A 20,271-nucleotide genomic window follows, 5' to 3' on the forward strand; every position below is an offset into this window, starting at 1 on the left:
TGTATGTTTATTAGTACTTTCAAAAGTTCAAAACGCAGGTGTTCGGATCATAATTAGAGTACAACGATCGGAGCACACCTCCCCGCTGCTCTGTACCTACACTGGCTATCCATTCGATCCAGAATCAAACACAAAATGTGTACTCTGTGCTACGTTTCGCTGACTTAATCCATTCCACCATACCTTTCCGACCTCACCCATGTGTGCACACCAGCAAGACACTTACGCTCCTCTTCTGACAATCGTATACTCATTATTCCCACTATGAAAACGTTCCTGACAACGTTCTTTTGCATACCTGGGCCCAGCAACGTTAAATGAATTGCCCACTGAACTGAACTTAGACACAAAGCCACAGTGATCCCATTCAAGTGTGCTCTTAAAACACACTTATTTCGACTGCAAGAACAAACTTAAAGTGCTGATAATGTTTCCTACCTTAACTATTTTCAGCATGTTTATACGTTTTCTAATTTCTAGTTGTATGTAATCATATCATCATAAATCTTTTTTATGTTATAAACGTAATGGTCTAATGGTGTAAAGCGCTTAGAGCTTCTAAAGATTAATCACTATACAAAGTCCTCATTAATATAATTGTTATTATTATTATTATTATTATTATTATTATTATTATTATCATTATTATAACGCCCTTTCTCAGCACAAGATAGGCTATACATGGCGGCCAGTATTAATGGTCGACGAAGAATGCGGGGATACCCCGGAAAGAACCACCGACCCAAGAGAAGCTTTTGGCAAGCTTTCTCACATACCCACATTGTCCGAACCCGAGACTCAAAGCCATGCATACAGGAGTGAAATGACAGTGATCCGTAACGGTGAGCGCTTTAGACCACTCGGGTCCCCGATGAGGAAAGGTAATAATTTAGTGTTAAAACCTGTCGAGAGATTATCCTTTTTGAAATCGAAACAAGATAGAGGCAACATTATATCGAAACGATTTCACACTGCTTACAGACTTGTCTATCAACATGAGTCCTACTGAATCAGATGCATGTTCACTAGGTGCTAACATAATTGGAAGAAATTTTAGCGTCTTCATACGCTTGATGTCTAATACTGTTGCATATAAATGAAATGAAATCTAGAATGGTAACAATATTCAGAAAATCCAGAACTATTTTGGTCAAAAGAAGTATAGTAGCGTTAGACGTAAAACCGAAGAGGTTTGACTTGCAGGTCAGGATAATGTTCTTGGCCACAATGTTTTCGCAAAATCCTTGTAGATTTACAAAAGCGTCCTTTCAAGCTTCATTTTCAAGAACATCATACATAATAAAACATTGATTATTTGGACAATTAGAGAGACACATGTATTCTATATAATTGGTTGTCTGTTCAAAATTTGGTCTATATGTTGTAGTCTGATGCATTTCACACCTATCGAAGATATGCATTCAATGATGGTTGGAATACAGTAGGTGTAATGGATGGTCATATTTAATATGTTGTCTTTGGAACACAAATGCAAGAATTGTTTGCTCAAGGTTGTTATGAATATTTATAATATGTGATTCTGTTTTATCACCTGTAAATTCACTTTTGATTTTTTAGTAAACTGTTAATTTTCCAGGATGGAACAAATGAATGTGTTTTATTTTACGCTAAGCCTCTGAATTACTAGATATTCCAAAAATAACAATTTTATTGATTTACTAGGGTGAAAACACAAATTCAACAGCTTATGCAAATGGATCCAAGACGATGCTTAAGATGTTAAAGTTGCTAACGAGTTTCTACAAAACAGCTATTGTAAACGAAAATGAATACCATAGAAATTGAGTAAATAAAAACGGGGAACACAAAAATGAATACCATTCAGTGGATACCGAGATGATGGCAAAGTACAGAATAATCAAGACAACAAGATGTAGGCTCGTCAGGATCTTTTCCGTGCGAGAAAGATATAATGCATTCAAGTGCCTTCTGTTGAGTCCATATATGCTCCACGTTAAAGTGCTTTCCACAAATGTGTCGTCGCTTGAGTATTTTGAAAACTGTTCTTGTCAAACGAACTACCCTGTTGATTCTCATTTCTCTAACGTCCTTGAAAGTGTCAAGTGTCAAATCCATAAAATTCGAAATATACTTCTCTTTCATATTTTGGGCTAATACTGTTTATGCCTTATCATTGGGGTCAGTCGTCGATAACACGTTGATAATTAGGTGGACATTACAACCTGAATCTGGTACACTGGGAATGGAAAGGAATATATACTAAAGATACTACATACTACACACACCCATAGCTTTCCTGTTAAGTGTCAGTGATATCGAACTTTTATATCCTCTGTCTTCTTTCAGCATAATGACTCATGTGAGCTTCATCAAACTACTTTCTGTCCATCTTTTGATATGTCATCTTAGCACAATTCCTACAAGAAGTGTATACTATCTATGTAATTGTTGCAAATACTCATAGAAATTTTCAGTGAGGTCTATTCTGTTTTACAGTAAAGGAGGATTTTCTTTTGATCCTTTTATGTAGAGACAGAATCTTGCGGGTATTCGCTTATGAATCTGAACAGCATTTCCCTGCCTACGTTGTTTTCGTTTTGAAAATGTTCTCAAAATCTCAACATAAAACATAGTGAACTTTCAGATGTTGTTTTTGATACTTAATGATCTTCACTTTTGAACTATTTTTCTTTTGGGGCATGGTATGACAGGTACCACTAGTTAGGTAGATCATTCAATTAAAATAATGAAGACACTCCATTTATAAGTAATTCGTACACGTATCTGCCGTAATAGCATTCCCGCAGTAGTGGTATTATTCCAAATCCGATACTAGTAGTATGTCAACATGTTCTTCTCTTTCAACTTTGCTGTTTCGATATGGAATGATCTCTTTATCACCTCCAGATGATGTATATTTACAGCCGATAATCAAATCAAGCCATGAAATCATCTTCTCGAATGGGATACTTACCAAAATGGCTCTGTATCGGTCAAGGCAATAGTTTGGATGTCTATGCGCAATTGTAGTAGGTGAAGGTATGATGTCCATCTCATAGCAACGCTAATCCTCATTATGGACATTTACGCATGCAGACTTCTTGTTTATTCATTCGGGTAAATAGAAGTACGATGTTTAATGAAGAGGTCTATAACTATCAACGTGTAGCAATTAGATGTTCATCAGTTCAGTTTGCACGAATATGTATATCGTATCTACTCCTGCAAGAATTTGCTCTTCAACATCTTCAACATTCTTGCAATAACGGCATACACCCCTCTTTGTAATAAAAATATTCTGAATAGTATTTATATTTTACCATGTGAAGCTGTCTCTGTCTCGTCGACTGATTTGTCGGACCAATTTGAGCATTAACAGATCGTCGTTCTAGAAATTATGATTAATAGGAGGTTTAAGCCTATCCAAGAAATCATACAGGCTTTGATTATTCCCAAAGTGGAATCTAGATTCATGCAGACTTCGATTAAATGCATCTCACATTCTCTCAATTATGACACGTTTATGTTCTTTCTAATCATTATCTTGATTTTCTAATTGGCGTTCTTGGCGGCCGGCATAAATGCTTGTTTCATTTGTTTCAGAGGTGTAGTCAACTCTGATAACAATCGCATTCACTTTCTGGATCATATCAGTCGAACTACAACCTAAGTGCAATTTATCCAAGGGTTGTTCACATACTTCTCCACCGAGACGTGCTGTTCTGGTGAGGAGCGACTGCAGCGAGGATCAATCGTGCTCGCGTGTCTGCTTAAGACTTTAAATCAATCAACGGATGATAGCTATGCTTCGTACCACCTTATATAATAATATGTATGTATGTATGTGGCTGTCTTTAATATAATATCTGTACGTGTATCAAGTAATCTTGCTAAGAAACTATTTAAGCGGGTATTTTGACACGTGCTCTATCTGCAACGTTCGCCTTTTCAGCTCCTCCGATACTAGTTTGAACGCCTTTTTTCCGTTTCGCAACTTATCAATTGTCTTATCAACTACGGATCGGTGAAAAGTAAGTTTGTTATTGCGTCAAAATCACATAACGACTGCATGGCACTGTTGCTTTTAAAACCCTTGTCATCATTTGCCAGTGATGCTTACAACACCGTTCATGCCACAGATTCATAATATTTTTCTCACAGACTCCACATCAAATTATATAACACATACAATGATGTGTCGAACACAGCAGTGGTATAACATCAGGGTAGCATTTCTTACTAATACAAGTCTTTCGCCTGAGGCCATTATCACTCATACCTCCCCATATGTTAACAGATGCATATGATCCCACTACTACCCTCGTAAGTGGGAGGACTGCAATTCAAATTCCCAAGGACAACAGTCCTGACACTGGCCAATATAGCGTTTTCGGTCAGACTATATGGACTCGTAAACCTTAGAATCAACACCTGTGGATTGGACTACTACAAAATGTATCAATTTAAGGTTCCCTATGAGTTCTGAGCCCTCCCCCCGGTGATGGTTGAGAGGCTGATGAAACAAAAACTTTCTACTGGATCGATTGAAAAATTACTTGACATTAGGCCTAACCTTCTGCATAAAAGATTATGTCCCTGCATTTTTCTTTCTCTTTTAATCCAGTCTTTAAACCCTTGCCATTCTAGTACACCCTTTTCATGATCCTCTGGCAGGGGATAGGTGCAAATACTAAAATCATTAAGTATGTTTACAACGTACTGAAATCATTATTCATGGTTTAGAGTCAACTGCCTTTTATCGGGAAGAATGTTGTAGCAATAGTTGTGCGAAGTCATGTCAATCTAGAACATTGGTATGTATGTCTATATTATGTTCCTAATTTTCGTCATTGATTCCTGTTTTATCAGTCATTTTAAGAAGTTAAAGTTGTGTTGAGATACAATTTGAAAGAAATCATCATTTATTTAAATTGTTCGTTGGAATTACAACGTTTTCAACGCAATTTGGATTCAAACACTACTTTGGAAGTATTGAGGACTCATTCAAAGACCTTATGGATTATTTATTGTGTTACATCAACACATTCAAAATTATTGGGATTCATTTGGAACATTCTGTACTTGTGGAGTTGTGGTTGAATATTTAAGATTATTTGGAATTTAATTCACAATACTCTACATCTTCTTGTTTAATTTTAACTTTGTATTCCTTGGAAATCATTTTTTACGCTTGCTTAAATTGTTTCATTTCTTTCTGTTACAAGTTTTAAGACCTCATGCACAGACAGGCGATGTCACTTTATGTCTTTGTATAACCAAGACCAAGGAAAAGGCTGTTCAACGAATTCAATGGCATTGAAATCTTTGGATATTAACTTCTTCATGACCAATGAAAGCTTTCTATGGATATCATTCCAGACCAACATTGAAACATTGAAAGACATTATATGATCTACTTGGTCTACTCATCCGATAAACTCTGATACCATCCGAATTTGGGACTAAAGGAGATGTATCTATCAATTGATATGTGAATAGACCTTTACGCAGTTTTGTGGAAAGACTGATTCATGGGAATCCCTAAAACCAACATTAATTAGATTTTAAAGAAATATTATCCTTTTTAATAGGCATAGTTGGATTCGAACAATTACGTGGTGAAATACTCATCTTTGATTGAAATGTGCTTGAAAGTAAAAAGCAATGTTAGTTGATTTACAGCAAGATGATAAATGACACATTGTCGATAGTAGATACATGGACAGATAAAGGAATGGTATACGTGGGTAGATAGATACATAGATTCATGGATATATAGATAATAATAGCTAAATGATAACGTCGTTGACAAGTTATTACAAGAAGCGATTTCCTTTTGCATTTATTCACAATGAAAATTATAACCATGTAGTTTAAAGTCGGCAAACCATTTTACTTAAATAGAGTTTGGATGCAATTGACAGATCTGAAATTTAGTTTACACTAAGTACTTAAAATGAATATTTTTCATTTCCCATTCTCCCAAACATTTTAAAGTTTCATTTTTCATTTACATTTATAATCGTGAAATATGTTTATTATACACTCGTGTCAAACGTAAATTTCATTACAGTTAGTGCTGTACTATTTAAGATTTCAATACTTCTACTAACTGGTATCACAGAGGTCTAATTGTTTTGAGAATGTTATCTATCACAGTGAATCATGTTATATAATGGATGTAGTGCTATAATTGCGTCAAATAATTTCCATATTATTCATTTCTAACTATTTAGAACGATAACATTAAATATTGTCATACGTTCATATTTTTCAACTTGATTGTATCATCTATGAATATAAACAATGGTGATCTTGGGAAATGTGACTATTCATGTAGTGTGTTGTTAGAATAGATAATTTTAAAGGTAATAAAATTGTAATTTTATTTTTAGAAGGAAACAGCCTTTTGAAAACATGTTATAGTCATTAAATCATGCGAATGAACGTTTAATTGTTTGTATCTGAATAATTTCCAAAGAAAAGGTCTGCAATAACTGGGTAAACGACAGATTACAAACTCCTAAATTTCAATGCTCCCGCGCTCTCGCTGGATCAAGAGTCAGGGAACTAATATATGGAGACCATAAAGCAAAATCATATGCTCACAGTTGCATTATAGCATATAGAATGATTATATGGAGACGATACAACCAGATTATATGCTCACAGTTGCATTATAGCATATAACATGATTATATGGTGATGATACAGTCATATAATATGATCACAGTTGTATTATGGCATATAGCATGATTATATGGTGATGATACAGCTAGATCATATGCTCACAGTTGCATTATAGCATATAACATGATTATATGGTGATGATACAGCCATATAATATGATCACAGTTGTATTATGGCATATAGCATGATTATATGGTGATGATACAGCTAGATCATATGCTCACAGTTGCATTATAACATATAACATGATTATATGGTGATGATACAGCCATATAATATGATCACAGTTGTATTATGGCATATAGCATGATTATATGGTGATGATACAGCTAGATCATATGCTCACAGTTGCATTATAACATATAGCATGATTATATGGAGACGATACAGCCAGATAATATGCTCACAGTTGCATTATAGCATTGGCATCGGGATGCTCAAATCAAACTGCTGAAGGTGTGGTATATGTTGAATTGTTACCGGCACAAGGAATAGGTTACTGTTCCTCATTTCGAGTATTTGAAGAGCAGAACGTTCTTCGAAGGAATTTTGGAATTATTTGCCACGTGATCGTTGTTGAGTGTCAAATTTAGCAATCTACCCAATTTCTTCAAGTCTTTTGATTCTGCGTTGTGTATTCGTTTTGTGCAGAATCCAATTCCAAGAGAACGGTAGGCTCGACATGGGTTCCTAGAATACGATTACGTTCACAATCATCCAGGTAAAGATTTGTGATATTTGCGCTGACTATATTTCTGTACCTAAGTCACGCTCACAAATTAAGTTTTTTCCTTACCGAACTGGATTGAACGGTTTGAAATGTTAACAAAATATCTGGAAAGGCGCACATACTTATTTTCTTTGATCACTAAGCGAAGTGATCTGAATTCCATCATCGCCCACTAGTTTATTGTCATCAAAATGGAATGTCTCGACATTCTGGATGCCCAGAGCGCAATAGGCACAGGCATAATCGTCGTGTTCCTATTGGACACTAACCGTAGAAAGCCTGGTACCAGTAACTCATGCATATTGCCTTTGGGTAATTCCACTTGATGTAGTGGCTAAAAATGATCGATGGCTCTGGGCAAGCGTCAAGCTGTTCATATCCAAAGTAACATGTCTTCATATAGACGCCATTTTTCTCATTATTGTATCGTTGAAACCTGAAGAAGAAATACTGCTACATCGCAAGTCGATAGACTTCGGCTTGTTGAGTGCTCCCAGTTCCTATAGAAGGGCAGACAGTTCATTGTTTACAAGGTTCACTAATTTGAGATAATTTATAAGATTAATAAAAGCTCCGTCCGCGATAAAGGAAATGTTATTTCCGCCAAGAAGAACCTCAGAGACATTAACGTTGATGAAGTCGTTTAAGTTGATTATGTTTATCATGTTGCCTCTACGGTTGATGACCCTGTAAGACTACGGAGCATAGTGTATGGTGTATAGGGTACAATATACATACTGTAGCTGACCTTGTCCAAAATTCAATTACCTGACTATAATCATTCTCTTTTTTTAATTATGAGAACAACTATTGCATAGTTTATATTTCACTGTGAATGCAGGTCAAATGTTAAGATTATTATCTTAGTCTGAGTCGTGCTCAATCGTCCTCTGAACAAGACACATGTCCATAGCTTCTACTGATAAATAATATGTAATTATATTAAAATTATTTAATTACAACTCTTCAGATGATGTCATGTGACCTATTATTACAATTACACAGACTTGTATTAATCATTTTGGTAAGGAAAAAACAAATGAATAATGTCATCCTTTTTATAGGAAAATAAGACATATATAAGTCGCTCTGTTGTAGTAGAATTTATAACAAGATCCACACTTAGATAGAACGTTTGGATGAAAACGTTGAAAATAAATGCGGATTTTCCAACAAACATGCTGTATGAACTGTACTCTAAAACTAGAGAAACTTAAGTGTTAAAAATAACATCTATAATAAGATCAAATCAACAGCTAACGTATCTCTTTCATAAATTTAGCATTATGAATTGTAATTAATCTTGCATACCAGAGCCAATCATGTATCTTCGGTGAAACTATAACAAGCGGAGAGAGAGAGAGAGAGAGAGAGAGAGAGAGAGAGAGAGAGATATGTGGGCGGTAATTCAACCCCTGATGAATGTCCTTATTTGATCTATAGAATAACTTACGCACCTGAAATTTATCAGTAACCACATTACAATAGTATATATTCGTCCTCTTACCTAAGTGTTGTGCTATCCTTCTTTCCTTCTTTCCTGCTTTCCTCAGACCTAGACTCGAAAGTTTTATTTTTATATTTCTTTATTTATTATTTATTTATCACACAAAAGTATACCGATTGATTAATTCGATTTCAGAAGAAAAACAAAAACAAAACAAAACACAAGAATCTTCAGGTAAACATTATTTTCGTCTTTCCTGTGGACGATATCATTAAGTCACCGTAAGTCAGATGTTAACATCAGTCAGGTCTCATGTTCCCATACATAGCTCATTCTCACTATGCGATGTATACAAATTCAAATAGTCCTGACTTGAACATTGCCATTAAATTTCCTTGAATTTACAATCATCAGGATATACTTAGATTTATAATCAATCTAATAATGACTATTGGAAAAACAATAACAAATAATTTATATGTATAGACTTTAAGTGGTATTCTGGTGGTTCCTCTTAGTGTTGATTTCTGGTAAGTCTCACTATATTATTATTATTATTATTATTATCATTATTATTATTATTATTATTATTATTATTGTTGTTGTTGTTGTGGAAGATTTTTAGTCCCTGTCATAAGGAAAGCAGAGGAAAATAATTTTGATGTATATGGATGTGTACATTTCTCTGCAACCATTTATTTTTGTTTCATCCAGATTAAAAAGAGAGTAATATATCTGACAAATATTTCATTTTAAAGAGCTTGTTGTGACTTATTTAGGGAAAAAGTAAAAGTGACAGTATGTGACTACACATTTCGAGTGCAAACTACATCATTCCCACTGCACTACAAAACAATCTGTGCAAGCTAGTAAGTACGTAGGTACTGTCCGAAATGTTTGAGCTTACCATAACTAGTTACCTGATTCATTCTACATTTCGTGAAAACGGCATCCGTTTAAGTACTGCTACTTCTCTATCTTTATAAAAGTAGATCACTGTGGCCTAATTTTAAGAGTACTTATAATTGCATCTCATAAGAACTACTGATTGCAAAGTTATGCAACATGTTTAGGGGACATAACTCTGTGATGCCACATCATCACTTCAAAAGAACTTTACCATAACAACTGTTTCACTGACTTTCTTAAATTGTTATATTTAGCTTCTGTTTTGATGTACTGGTATTTGTGTTTGAATGGCAAAATTATTTTAGGGTCTAAATTTAGGCTCTTTCACATTTGTTATCTATATAATATTATTTGTGTCATATATTCCACTATACTTTTCACTGAATTCGATTTACGTTTACATTTGATTTTTTGTTTCATTGCGGCGGGAGACGGCTAATAGGGTTTTGATTGCGTCACCCTCAAAGCTTCATTTCTACCATACCGATATCTTTTATGATGTATTTGTCGCTACAATCCAAAGAACAGACTGGGCTTGTTTTTTAAATATTCTGTAAACAAGACAAAAGATAGCTATAATATTTTGTATATGATTATAGGTTAAATATTAGGATCATTAACTTAGCCTGAATCATGGACATTAGTATACCATGTCATTTATTATAATGTTTGGTGAAAGACTTTATAATTATAACTAAGATTTTGTCTTGTAAACATATGGAATCTTCCAGAATGAAATTTTCATTAGTTAATAGTTGTTTTCTTTTTCTTGTTTGTGTTGTTTTGTTTCATGTTTGGCTTTTTTCTTCTTTTCTTTTTAGAAAATGTTAATTGTGACCTGAGGTCAAGGAGAGCACTATAAAATCTTGTTTTTATAGAAAATGTGTATTAGTGATATAAGATCTTGAGGCACAACCATTGTTGTGTATACATTTTATTTAGGTTGGAATTTATTTATTCAAATTAATCATTCGCTGGATATATAACCTGTTTACTATTTAAAGACCCAAACAACAATCCCATTAATAATTATCGATGCAATACAATTATAGGAAGGTAACCTGTTCATTATTAATCATAAACTATATCGAACATTGATAAACTCGATATCAAAAGATATTTCTGTAACTAATTAGTTCTAACGGCGATGATGAAAATAATCTGTCCGAGTTGAGTATAGGTGGATAACTATGTTAATTGTTTTCTGTTTGTTTGTTTGTTGTTTTAAGGCACAGCAACACAAATGTGTTATTTAGTGCTGGTGATTGGAATCACGTGCCATGCCCCAAAACAAACACGCGGTAGTCGACCGGGTCTTATCAGATGATAGGATTAGAACCTGGACCCTTTCAATTCCTTCAATGATTGTTTGACTCTCATGCTAGAGTAGTAAAGAAAGTATTTTTATTTCATCAAACTTTAACATTGAGGTCTAAGGAAAAGCAATTGATACCGTGATAGGTCTAGAGACAAGAATACATCCACTGTTTTTATTGCACACGCTGCAAGCAAACTTTCCAAATCCTGATCCGAAGTCTAGCTGCCAAAATATGCGACGAACAACATGTGGAACTATTGACCTGTCGTGATAGCATGATTAAAACTGGGTCAGACAAGCTCAACCTTCTTACCATCTATTTGTATATTGGATAAAATGACAGTGGCGACCAATAATCAACACACGAGCCTTCCATATGAACTTAGAGACGAAGGAGCCTAGCTTTGGTAGTGGGAACTAAATATATTATCTTAAATGCTCGTCAACCTCTCCCCACCCAAGAAACTAAATAAAGCAAAATGTCAACTTAAATCAAGGTCAGTGAAAAGAATACTGAAATAAATCTGACAAATTTAATTTAGTAATTAATAAATAATGTGACAACAATCGAAAAGTATATCCTAAAATAAATTCGCTATATAAAATCAAATAGCGGTGCGTAGAAATTATGCAAGAAAAGTTACTAGTAATAAAATAAAAAAATAAAGAAGACGAACAATTAAGAAGAAAACATGGGGAATATGTTATTTTTTACGCCCCTTTTAAAGATTTCGGTGATTTTAGTTATTATTTGTTTCATTTTGGGAAACCAATGTCTGAAAGATATTTTGTAAACCTTGTAATAAGCCAATTTTAAGGTCCTGTCTTCAGTCGCACTGAGCCATATTGTCGGAAATGGTGATTGCATGGATTAGTTTCATCAAACGATCCATGCCAAATGTCCAATATAATTATTTAATGGGATATTCTCATGCATAAGGGTTGATAATGAAAAGATTCGGTATATCGTAGGTGTTAGGATACCACGTAGCATACATATCAATGAATTACGATACCATAACAATGCACCGTGAAATAAAGACAATATTACAAATGATAAATTAGCGTCTGGCAAATGTATGTTCTTCAGTTTCATCATAGGACAATTATGTATGACATTTAAGAGCCCTCAATTGGAAAGGTTTGTTGTTTAGATGTCATTTCAAATACTATAAAAACGACCTCAGTCTAAAGTGACTCGACATTGCATGTGCTACGTTCCTGGGAGCTGAGGACAACTTATAGTGTCTACTTTTAGATGTGATAATAATAATAATAATAAAATAACGTATAACGATCACAATGCAAAGTTAATTGTTGAGAAAGATTGCGAGAAATTCATATAACTATGTTGTTGAAGGATTAGTAGCTCGGACCCGATGATTATTATTATTATTATTATTATTATTATTTCTATTTCTCTCTTCCACAGTCATTTTCATGGGACTATTGAGATGCCTTTCTCCTGGGACAGAACAACTTCATGTGACATCAATCTCATCATTCAAGTTCAGATCTAAGTCCACACTGCATTAGACCATAATAATCCGACAAGCATGTATTGAAGTCGTGATTACCTCATGAACATGATGACTTACAGAAGCTTAGATTATTAAATAATTATCAATTACTTCACGATACATGATGACTTGTTGAAGCTACGATTATCATAAGGCTATCAACTACTACATGACTTATGATGACTTACAGAGGTTTAGATTTTAAATAACTCTTAGCATCGTACTGTCTTTGGTGATTGAATAATGATATCAGCAGGAAAGGAAAAACAGAACGAAATCTGCTTTTGAGTTATAGGTTAGTTTGTTATTCCTTTTTAGCTGTGATTTCATCAATCAATAAAGTTTTGTGTGCTCCTAAATAAATTGAAAAAATAAATAAATAAATATATTGGTCCATGAAATCTTAAAGTTTTGGTTAGAGGAAAAAAGAAAAAAGATAACACATAACCCAGTTGTGAGACTGGATATATATATACCTGTAGGGGTGTAGCTGATAAACTTGAGCTACTTTAGTTATACTACAGACCAATTAGAGACATTCGTCAGGTTTTCTGCTACCGTGTTCAGGTGTGTAGATCTCTCTCTCTCTCAGTCTCTCTCTCTCTCTCTCTCTCTCGCACACACACACACACACACACACACACACACACACACACACTCAGACATGCACACGCACACAAACATACACACACAACACGATTTAAAAGAATGTATGTTCAAAATTCCTTCAAAAGGCTTTAGTAACCTGAAAACTTGATATTAGTTTTTAGCACGAAAAACTACTTAGACCTCATGGTCCTGATACAACTTTAACTCGTGATTCTAATCATATCATAGCAATTATTTTAGCACATCATTTTATATAGTCGCAGATCATTTTAAGTGACCTGTCAGTTAAAATAATCTCAGAACTGTTTGGAAGAAAACTGTGGTAGCTTTCTAATTAAAGAAGAAAAAGCTAAAATGTTGTATTGCTTTGTTTTATTAATCTCTTTTAGGATATTAAGTGGAGACGTCTAAAGGAAACTTCAGGATGCTCTCTGCGGTAAGTGTTGAATAATCACAATTCATCTAATTCTATAAAGATCTAATTCATCAGACTGACATGGAAATATTTAATTCAAGTTAAATTTACCAGCAGTTTATATAGCATAATTATTGGTCACTCCACACTTATTTTCAAAGTTGTCTTTGAAAAGTTGGAAAAAGGTGTGAATTGTTATATAAATTCAAAACATGTCTTGATATTGTTGATACGAAAGAACGACATGTGTTTTGTATTACCCCATAAACGATCGCATTACTGACTTAAAGTGTTTCCTTACACAAATGAGAAACATTACATCAGTGTAATTGTAATACTAATTCATTTGTCATAACATCGGAAGTTGTAATTGAATAATCTATTATGGTAGCATGAGAACGTCTGACAATTGACTCATAATGACTAAGGTTTGGTAAATATTCAAAATCGAAAGGTAAAATACCTATAAAGACATTAAAATAGATCGAAGTTATCATTATGTACATTTGGCGCTCGGCATTAAAAGATTAGTGTTTGGACTGGTCGGCCTGGTGTCAGGATAATGTGACTGGGTGGTGGGACATGATGCTACATGTCTGTGGCATGATGTTCCAGTGCTAAATATCACTATAAACTGCGACACTGAAGACATCTTTGCTATATGACTAACGTTTATTTAAAGATACATTAAGAAAATAAAAATCACACACATACACTTTTGCAACTACAGCAAGTTCTTACAAATTAAATATGTGCTTATCTGTGTTTTTCAAACTTGCATTTCTATACGAATGTCTTTTTCATTCTTCTTTTTCTTCTTCTTCTTCCTCCATCAGGAAGAACATGTCATCAACATGGGCCTGAAAACGAACTCCAAACAACATAAAGTAGATCTCGAGTGCAAAGTTTTTTTTCAAGTCCTGAATTTGTTAAATATTTTCTTTGGGTGGGGTCATTTGTTTTTTTTATCTCACTTGAAATCGTGCATATTATCAGTGCCTGAACTTCCACGAACTGTTTCTATTCGATATGTAGTGTCGTTCATAGAGCCATTCAAAATCCATTAGCTGCTAAAGATTAAATATACCACTGTAGATGGAAAGATGTCTTGAATGAATGCAGTTCTGTGCAGACATTTCAAACGAATTAGTCAAAATTCGTTATATGTAAACTTCTAATCATTAAAATCTTTGTTTCGTTCTGAAGCTTGGCATATACTTCGCTCATTGTTGTTTTTACAGTACCCCCACCTCGGCAATGGTCACTGAATGTGCGCAGGAAAACAAAATAAAACATCTTGTTATTTTCGTTTTCTAATTTAACAAAATACCCGATTTAAAGCATTGTTTTTTAATGAGCTAGAATTTCTAAACACCTGCTATCTGAAATTATTAATCGCAATAGCGCAGAATGGTTAAATAGTTCCATTTACATCAATTGGTTTTGCCTTAAATTATATAATACAAAGAAATATCAACGTCTCTTTAATAGATACAATAAAATATTTCATACTTGAATTGGAAACATTTTGTATTATAACACTTAGCTTAATGTAAGCATTCAAAAGTTGGGGCGACATTTAAAGGAGCACTGTTTCATTCATTTTCATAAATTTGACTGTGAAACTGTTTACTCCGAACAATGACGAATAACTGTGTAATTGATATTATGTTCAACCTAACAATGCTGAAGATTGCGTCTAAAGGAGGTCAAGCGTAAAAGTACGTAGGATTTTCCTCTTTTTAAAACTAAAGAATGACTATGAGCAAATTGGTCACGTGAAGCCTCAATGCGTACTTTAAGGGGAAAATAGCATGTTTACTTCAAGATGATTCAATGTTACTGAACTTAAGCTCACGGTTCAAAATTATACCACTTTATCCCTTTATCCAGCTCACCCTGCCATTATGCACTTAAATATATATAGTTGCCATTAGAAAATTACGTCAAAACACTATATACCGGTTGCAGCTGAGTTTCCATGACAATGTTGCATATATGGCCATGTGTGCACTCATTTTTACCATTCACGTTATCAGTCATAAAAAGTACAATGTGCTTAAAATTCAAGAAATGTATTGCTTAACTTATACTATACATTGAAAATAGGGGAAATATTATTTAATAGTATATTTTGGATCAGTATAGTTATAGGTTGATGAATGGGAAAATATGAACCAGATTTTTCTGAATAAAAATGCACAAGGTTCATATTTTCCAATACAAATGTATTAAATGCTCATTTTACTTTTCTACCTGAGGCGGAATATTAAAAAGAACACACTACAAGAACTAAATTACTTGAATTTATGCTGGATTATAAAGTAAACATAGAGCTGTAGGTCCAACAATACACAGTAACAGTATTAATGAGCTCATGGCACCGCCCAGCGGACTTTGAACTTGGTCGCGTGCTCAGAAATACATCTTGTTTTGGTCTACTTAAATTAGAAATGTATAGCCATATTGTCAATATATGCGCATTGGAACAACATTTCCAGTCCATCTGGAATAAAGGTATTTTATTTTTCTATCGATCCAACTAAATTATTCTTGTCAAGTTATGATTTATTAGCTGTGTCGAATCTATACAATGTACATGTGGCTGGAGAAATCGGCCTTGATGCAGCACTACATGATTTGCTTCTGTTCCGACATTGATTGATCTGAATCATAATGTGGGTATATAGTGGAATCCGTCTTCTTTATTAATAAGATCAATAAACGCTCCAACTGCAAGGGGATTTTCTGTATTACTACCAAGTTGTTGTTAAGCAACAAATTTTCCAAACTTCCAACTATGTTCCCTTAAGTCCACCTTGCACGTTCTTCTTTTTTTTCATGATAACGTTCATACCATTTGAGATCAACTTGACAACACAATTTCGATTGTCATAATATCCCCTTATCCCCATACAGCTGTGTAACAGCATTTTATCCTGTTTCTCCAGATTTGTTAAGTATGATCATAATGACGAGTGGCCCAAAGACATGTCAGCTTCATCCAAATCCGACATCAGCTCTTCCTGAGTACTTCAATTCTTTATTTCCTTCAGTAACTGATATTAAAACGTCTCTCTCATCTGGAATATTCCCCATCAATTTTCAAAACTGCAATTATCTAGCTGCAGCAGAAAAATTGAACGGTTCACCCCAATATACAATAGTACCACCCTCGTTGGAACCTCCCACTTATATAAAAAAAAAAATTAGAAAACATTTTCTGTCCTATCTGGGATCTCATCTATATTACGACTCCATTCTCTTAAACTTAGTTATGAAAAAAGAGTGAAAACCATCAAGTTTTGTAGATTTCAACAAATGATGTATTTTCCTTTATTACAAAGAGAAAAATTTAGCAAGAATTTACAGCAGTGTTGTCCACCCTTTTTAACACCATGGGCCATTGAAAAATGTTTTTATGGAAGCCGCGGGCCGCAGCAGAAAACAGAAACGCAACGACTGTATAGCTCCTAGAGAAATAGCGGGCCATTTAAAATCAGCTCGCTGACCGCACTGATTTACAGTTTTGTGAATTAAATCCCAAATAGTCCAAAATCTTATATCACCCTTCCTGATAAATAATGTTCCAATTAAATTCCAGTGTTGTCCGAAATAAAATATGCCTGTAGTCTTGGATGTACTAATATACCAGTAGCCTAAAGTGCGATGATATACCAACAGTCTTCCAATTAACCACAGTAATATCATCCAAGATGTTCTTGTCTGAATTCACTATAATTCCAATTTAATTTTTCTATCCAAGTTTATTATTCAGGAGCACTTTGTATGGATTTAATGACAATTTTAATATATAATTTTACCCAAGTCAAGCGCTGAACGCAATAAGAAGACAGATACTGCCTAAACCATCTAAAGTAACACTGTGTGATTTCTGAATTTAAATAATACTTTCAATGTCTTCAGTCAGCATACTGACCGTATGTTATTACCGAACCTGCTCTTTGGAATTTTATTAACCTCCATCTCTCGGTTTTGAATAGTGTCTGTGTGTTTGATATGTTTTGAATAGTGTGTGTGTGTGTGTATGTGTGTGTGTGTGTGTGTGTGTGTGATTTGGATTTTTAACCTAGCTTCAACACTTTTTCACTCATATCGCTACGATGTGTGCAGTGTAGAAGTTTATGGTGATGATTAACGCTGGAGGATTATGATGACACCAAGTTGACCAGACATACTTATACGCAATCACATAGATTGTGTCCCTAACAGTTCAACATCCCAGTCCAGTTAGTCTTCGTTTTCGCGTTCCACAGTTTTTTTTTATCTCGTACCTTTTATCTTACTTCTATACACTCAACCCCTTTCCAGCATCATAAAACGTCATCGGGTGTTGCAAATTGTATGCAGATGACACCCAAATATACAGACGTAGTCACCCAACTGATGTTGATGTTACTATCCAGAGGTGTTGCCAATAATACCTATCGGTCCTCTTCGTTTGTCACCTGTATTCTCGTTATTCCCTTTGATTGAAAACTTGTTCACCTTGAAATAACGGCATAAAACTTTACACGACTTCATAATGTTTCTTTACTCTTTCTTTTTTAGCCATGCTTACGATTGCGCACTGCGGTAAATCCTCTTTGATGTTATTATTATTATTATTATTATTATCATTATTATCAAATTCACATGAATTTTAGGTGTACAGTTTTATCTGTTTAAATATCTACTAATGAACGAGTCATGTGGTCCCGACTCTAAATTGTCCGAATGCTATATACATTCCTTGTATATATGTTCCTTGCCCCAGTTAATTGCCGTTATATTTTCTTGCTCATCGTGTTTAACTTAAAAACTTAATTAGTTAGTGCAATTTCCTTACTGTTAATTTCAGTTCAGAGATGGGTCGCTCCTGTTCGTGCTAGGGAAGATATGTATTGTCTACGGTGCCGTTATGTGGGACGAGAACGTTCACTGCCCATATAAGGAAAGAGTCTGTCACTGCACTGATCCACTTCAGATTGACTGCTCGTCAAGACATATGAGCACTGTACCTAACTCAACCCAAGTTCAGTGGTCTTACAAGGTCATCGACCTCAGAGACAACCAGATTACAAAGATTCAAAGAAACGACTTCCAAAATGTTAATGTTTCTGAGATTCGTCTCGATCGAAATTGGATCTACACTATTGAGGATGGGGCTTTTAACAACCTATGGAATGATCTTCGATTGCTGGACCTTAAGAACAATAACCTAACTCATCTTCCAGCTGAACTGGGAAAACTAAACAAGCTGGAATTCCTCGATTTGCGAGGAAACCGTATTTCCTCTTTTGGATTTACCGATACAATAATGAGACAAATGGGCGACTATATGAAGACTTTTTATTTTGGACATGAGCAACTCGACGATTGGCCCAGCTCCATTCGTCATTTTCAGCAACTGCGTCAACTGGAACTGAACGGAAGCATGATGTCTGAGTTACCGATCTCAGCGTTCGCAGGATTCGAGTGGACCCTTCGGGAATTGTCCATAAGGCACACAAAGCTTATTTCTGTGCCGATTGCGCTCCAGTACGTACACAATGTTGAGGTCTTCCATTTTGACGATAACTTAGAAGTTGGCGATGCTGGAATTCTGGCCCCTGCATTTGCTGGGATGGTGAACTCAACAAAAACTCTGACGCTAGAAAATGATAGACTTACCGATTTTCCAGATATCTTGTTGACACTTCGGGAATTACAGAACCTGAGTTTGGCAAGGAACAGACTCGAATTCGTGAGTGATGGATCCGTACAAAAGATAGCAAGCACAAAGCTCGCGATCCTTAACCTGGAGAAGTGTGACCTTGATCGGATCCCTGGAGCCCTATCTCAGCTGACTAGCCTCGAGGATTTGGATCTGTCATACAACCGAATATACACCATAGAGAAAAACGACTTGCAGCAATTGAAAAAACTGAAAAATTTGACACTCAGCAACAATGAGGTGGGCTATATTTCCGACAGTTCCTTCCAAGACCTATGGTCTCTTCGAAAACTCGAGTTGAGGAACACCAATCTTACCCTTGTACCGGAGGCAATCAAAAATATCCGAAGCCTTCAAGAGTTTGATTTGGGTAACCTGATTCCAAAGATAGAATGCAACTGTGAACGTATGATCTGGCTGTATCGTCATCTCAAAGCAATGAGCGATCTAAAGAAGAATGTTACAATCTATGGAGAGTGCGAGACCATTGAAGACACCATCTTGCATTATGCATGGAATCGTGTATGCAATTACTGCATTTCTTGTCCATAAAGCAATATAACCCCTCCTCCCTAAATATGTTCAGATACAAAGGATACAATATTCATGCTCGTGATTTAATACGATATATGTAATCAATAAAGTTGGCTTCAAACTATATTTATAATTGTGTGAAACTTTAATTATAGGTTAAATAAACACCAAATAAATTGTCCCATCTCTCAATCCACTCAACTACAAATGCAAAATAGGATAACAACTGGATTCAAGTATAGCATTAACCACCACCATATATCTGAATTCAAAGCAAAACATCAAGCACTCAAAATGATTAGACTCGTGAAACAAGAATAATTATATAAATAATTTGCCTTCTTTTACACATTTATGCTAGTTTTAAACATTATCGATATAAATGGAACATAAAATTTCAA

The 20,271-nt window shown here is 34.7% G+C and overlaps 1 protein-coding gene across 1 annotated transcript; it reads left to right on the plus strand.

Annotated features, from left to right (window-relative positions):
• Positions 1-12,965: 12,965 nt before the first annotated feature.
• On the plus strand, positions 12,966-19,996 carry LOC149798718 (lumican-like). Its single transcript, XM_089956972.1, has 3 exons — positions 12,966-13,163; positions 13,595-13,641; positions 18,482-19,996. The coding sequence occupies exons 2-3, from the start codon at positions 13,630-13,632 to the stop codon at positions 19,886-19,888; spliced, it is 1,419 nt and encodes a 472-aa protein (XP_089813098.1). The 5' UTR covers positions 12,966-13,163; positions 13,595-13,629; the 3' UTR covers positions 19,889-19,996.
• Positions 19,997-20,271: the final 275 nt, after the last annotated feature.

This window comes from Sinohyriopsis cumingii, chromosome 5 (genome assembly GCF_028554795.1).
Source record: "Sinohyriopsis cumingii isolate HCF-2022 chromosome 5, ASM2855479v2, whole genome shotgun sequence".
NCBI classification, from domain to species: domain Eukaryota; kingdom Metazoa; phylum Mollusca; class Bivalvia; order Unionida; family Unionidae; genus Sinohyriopsis; species Sinohyriopsis cumingii.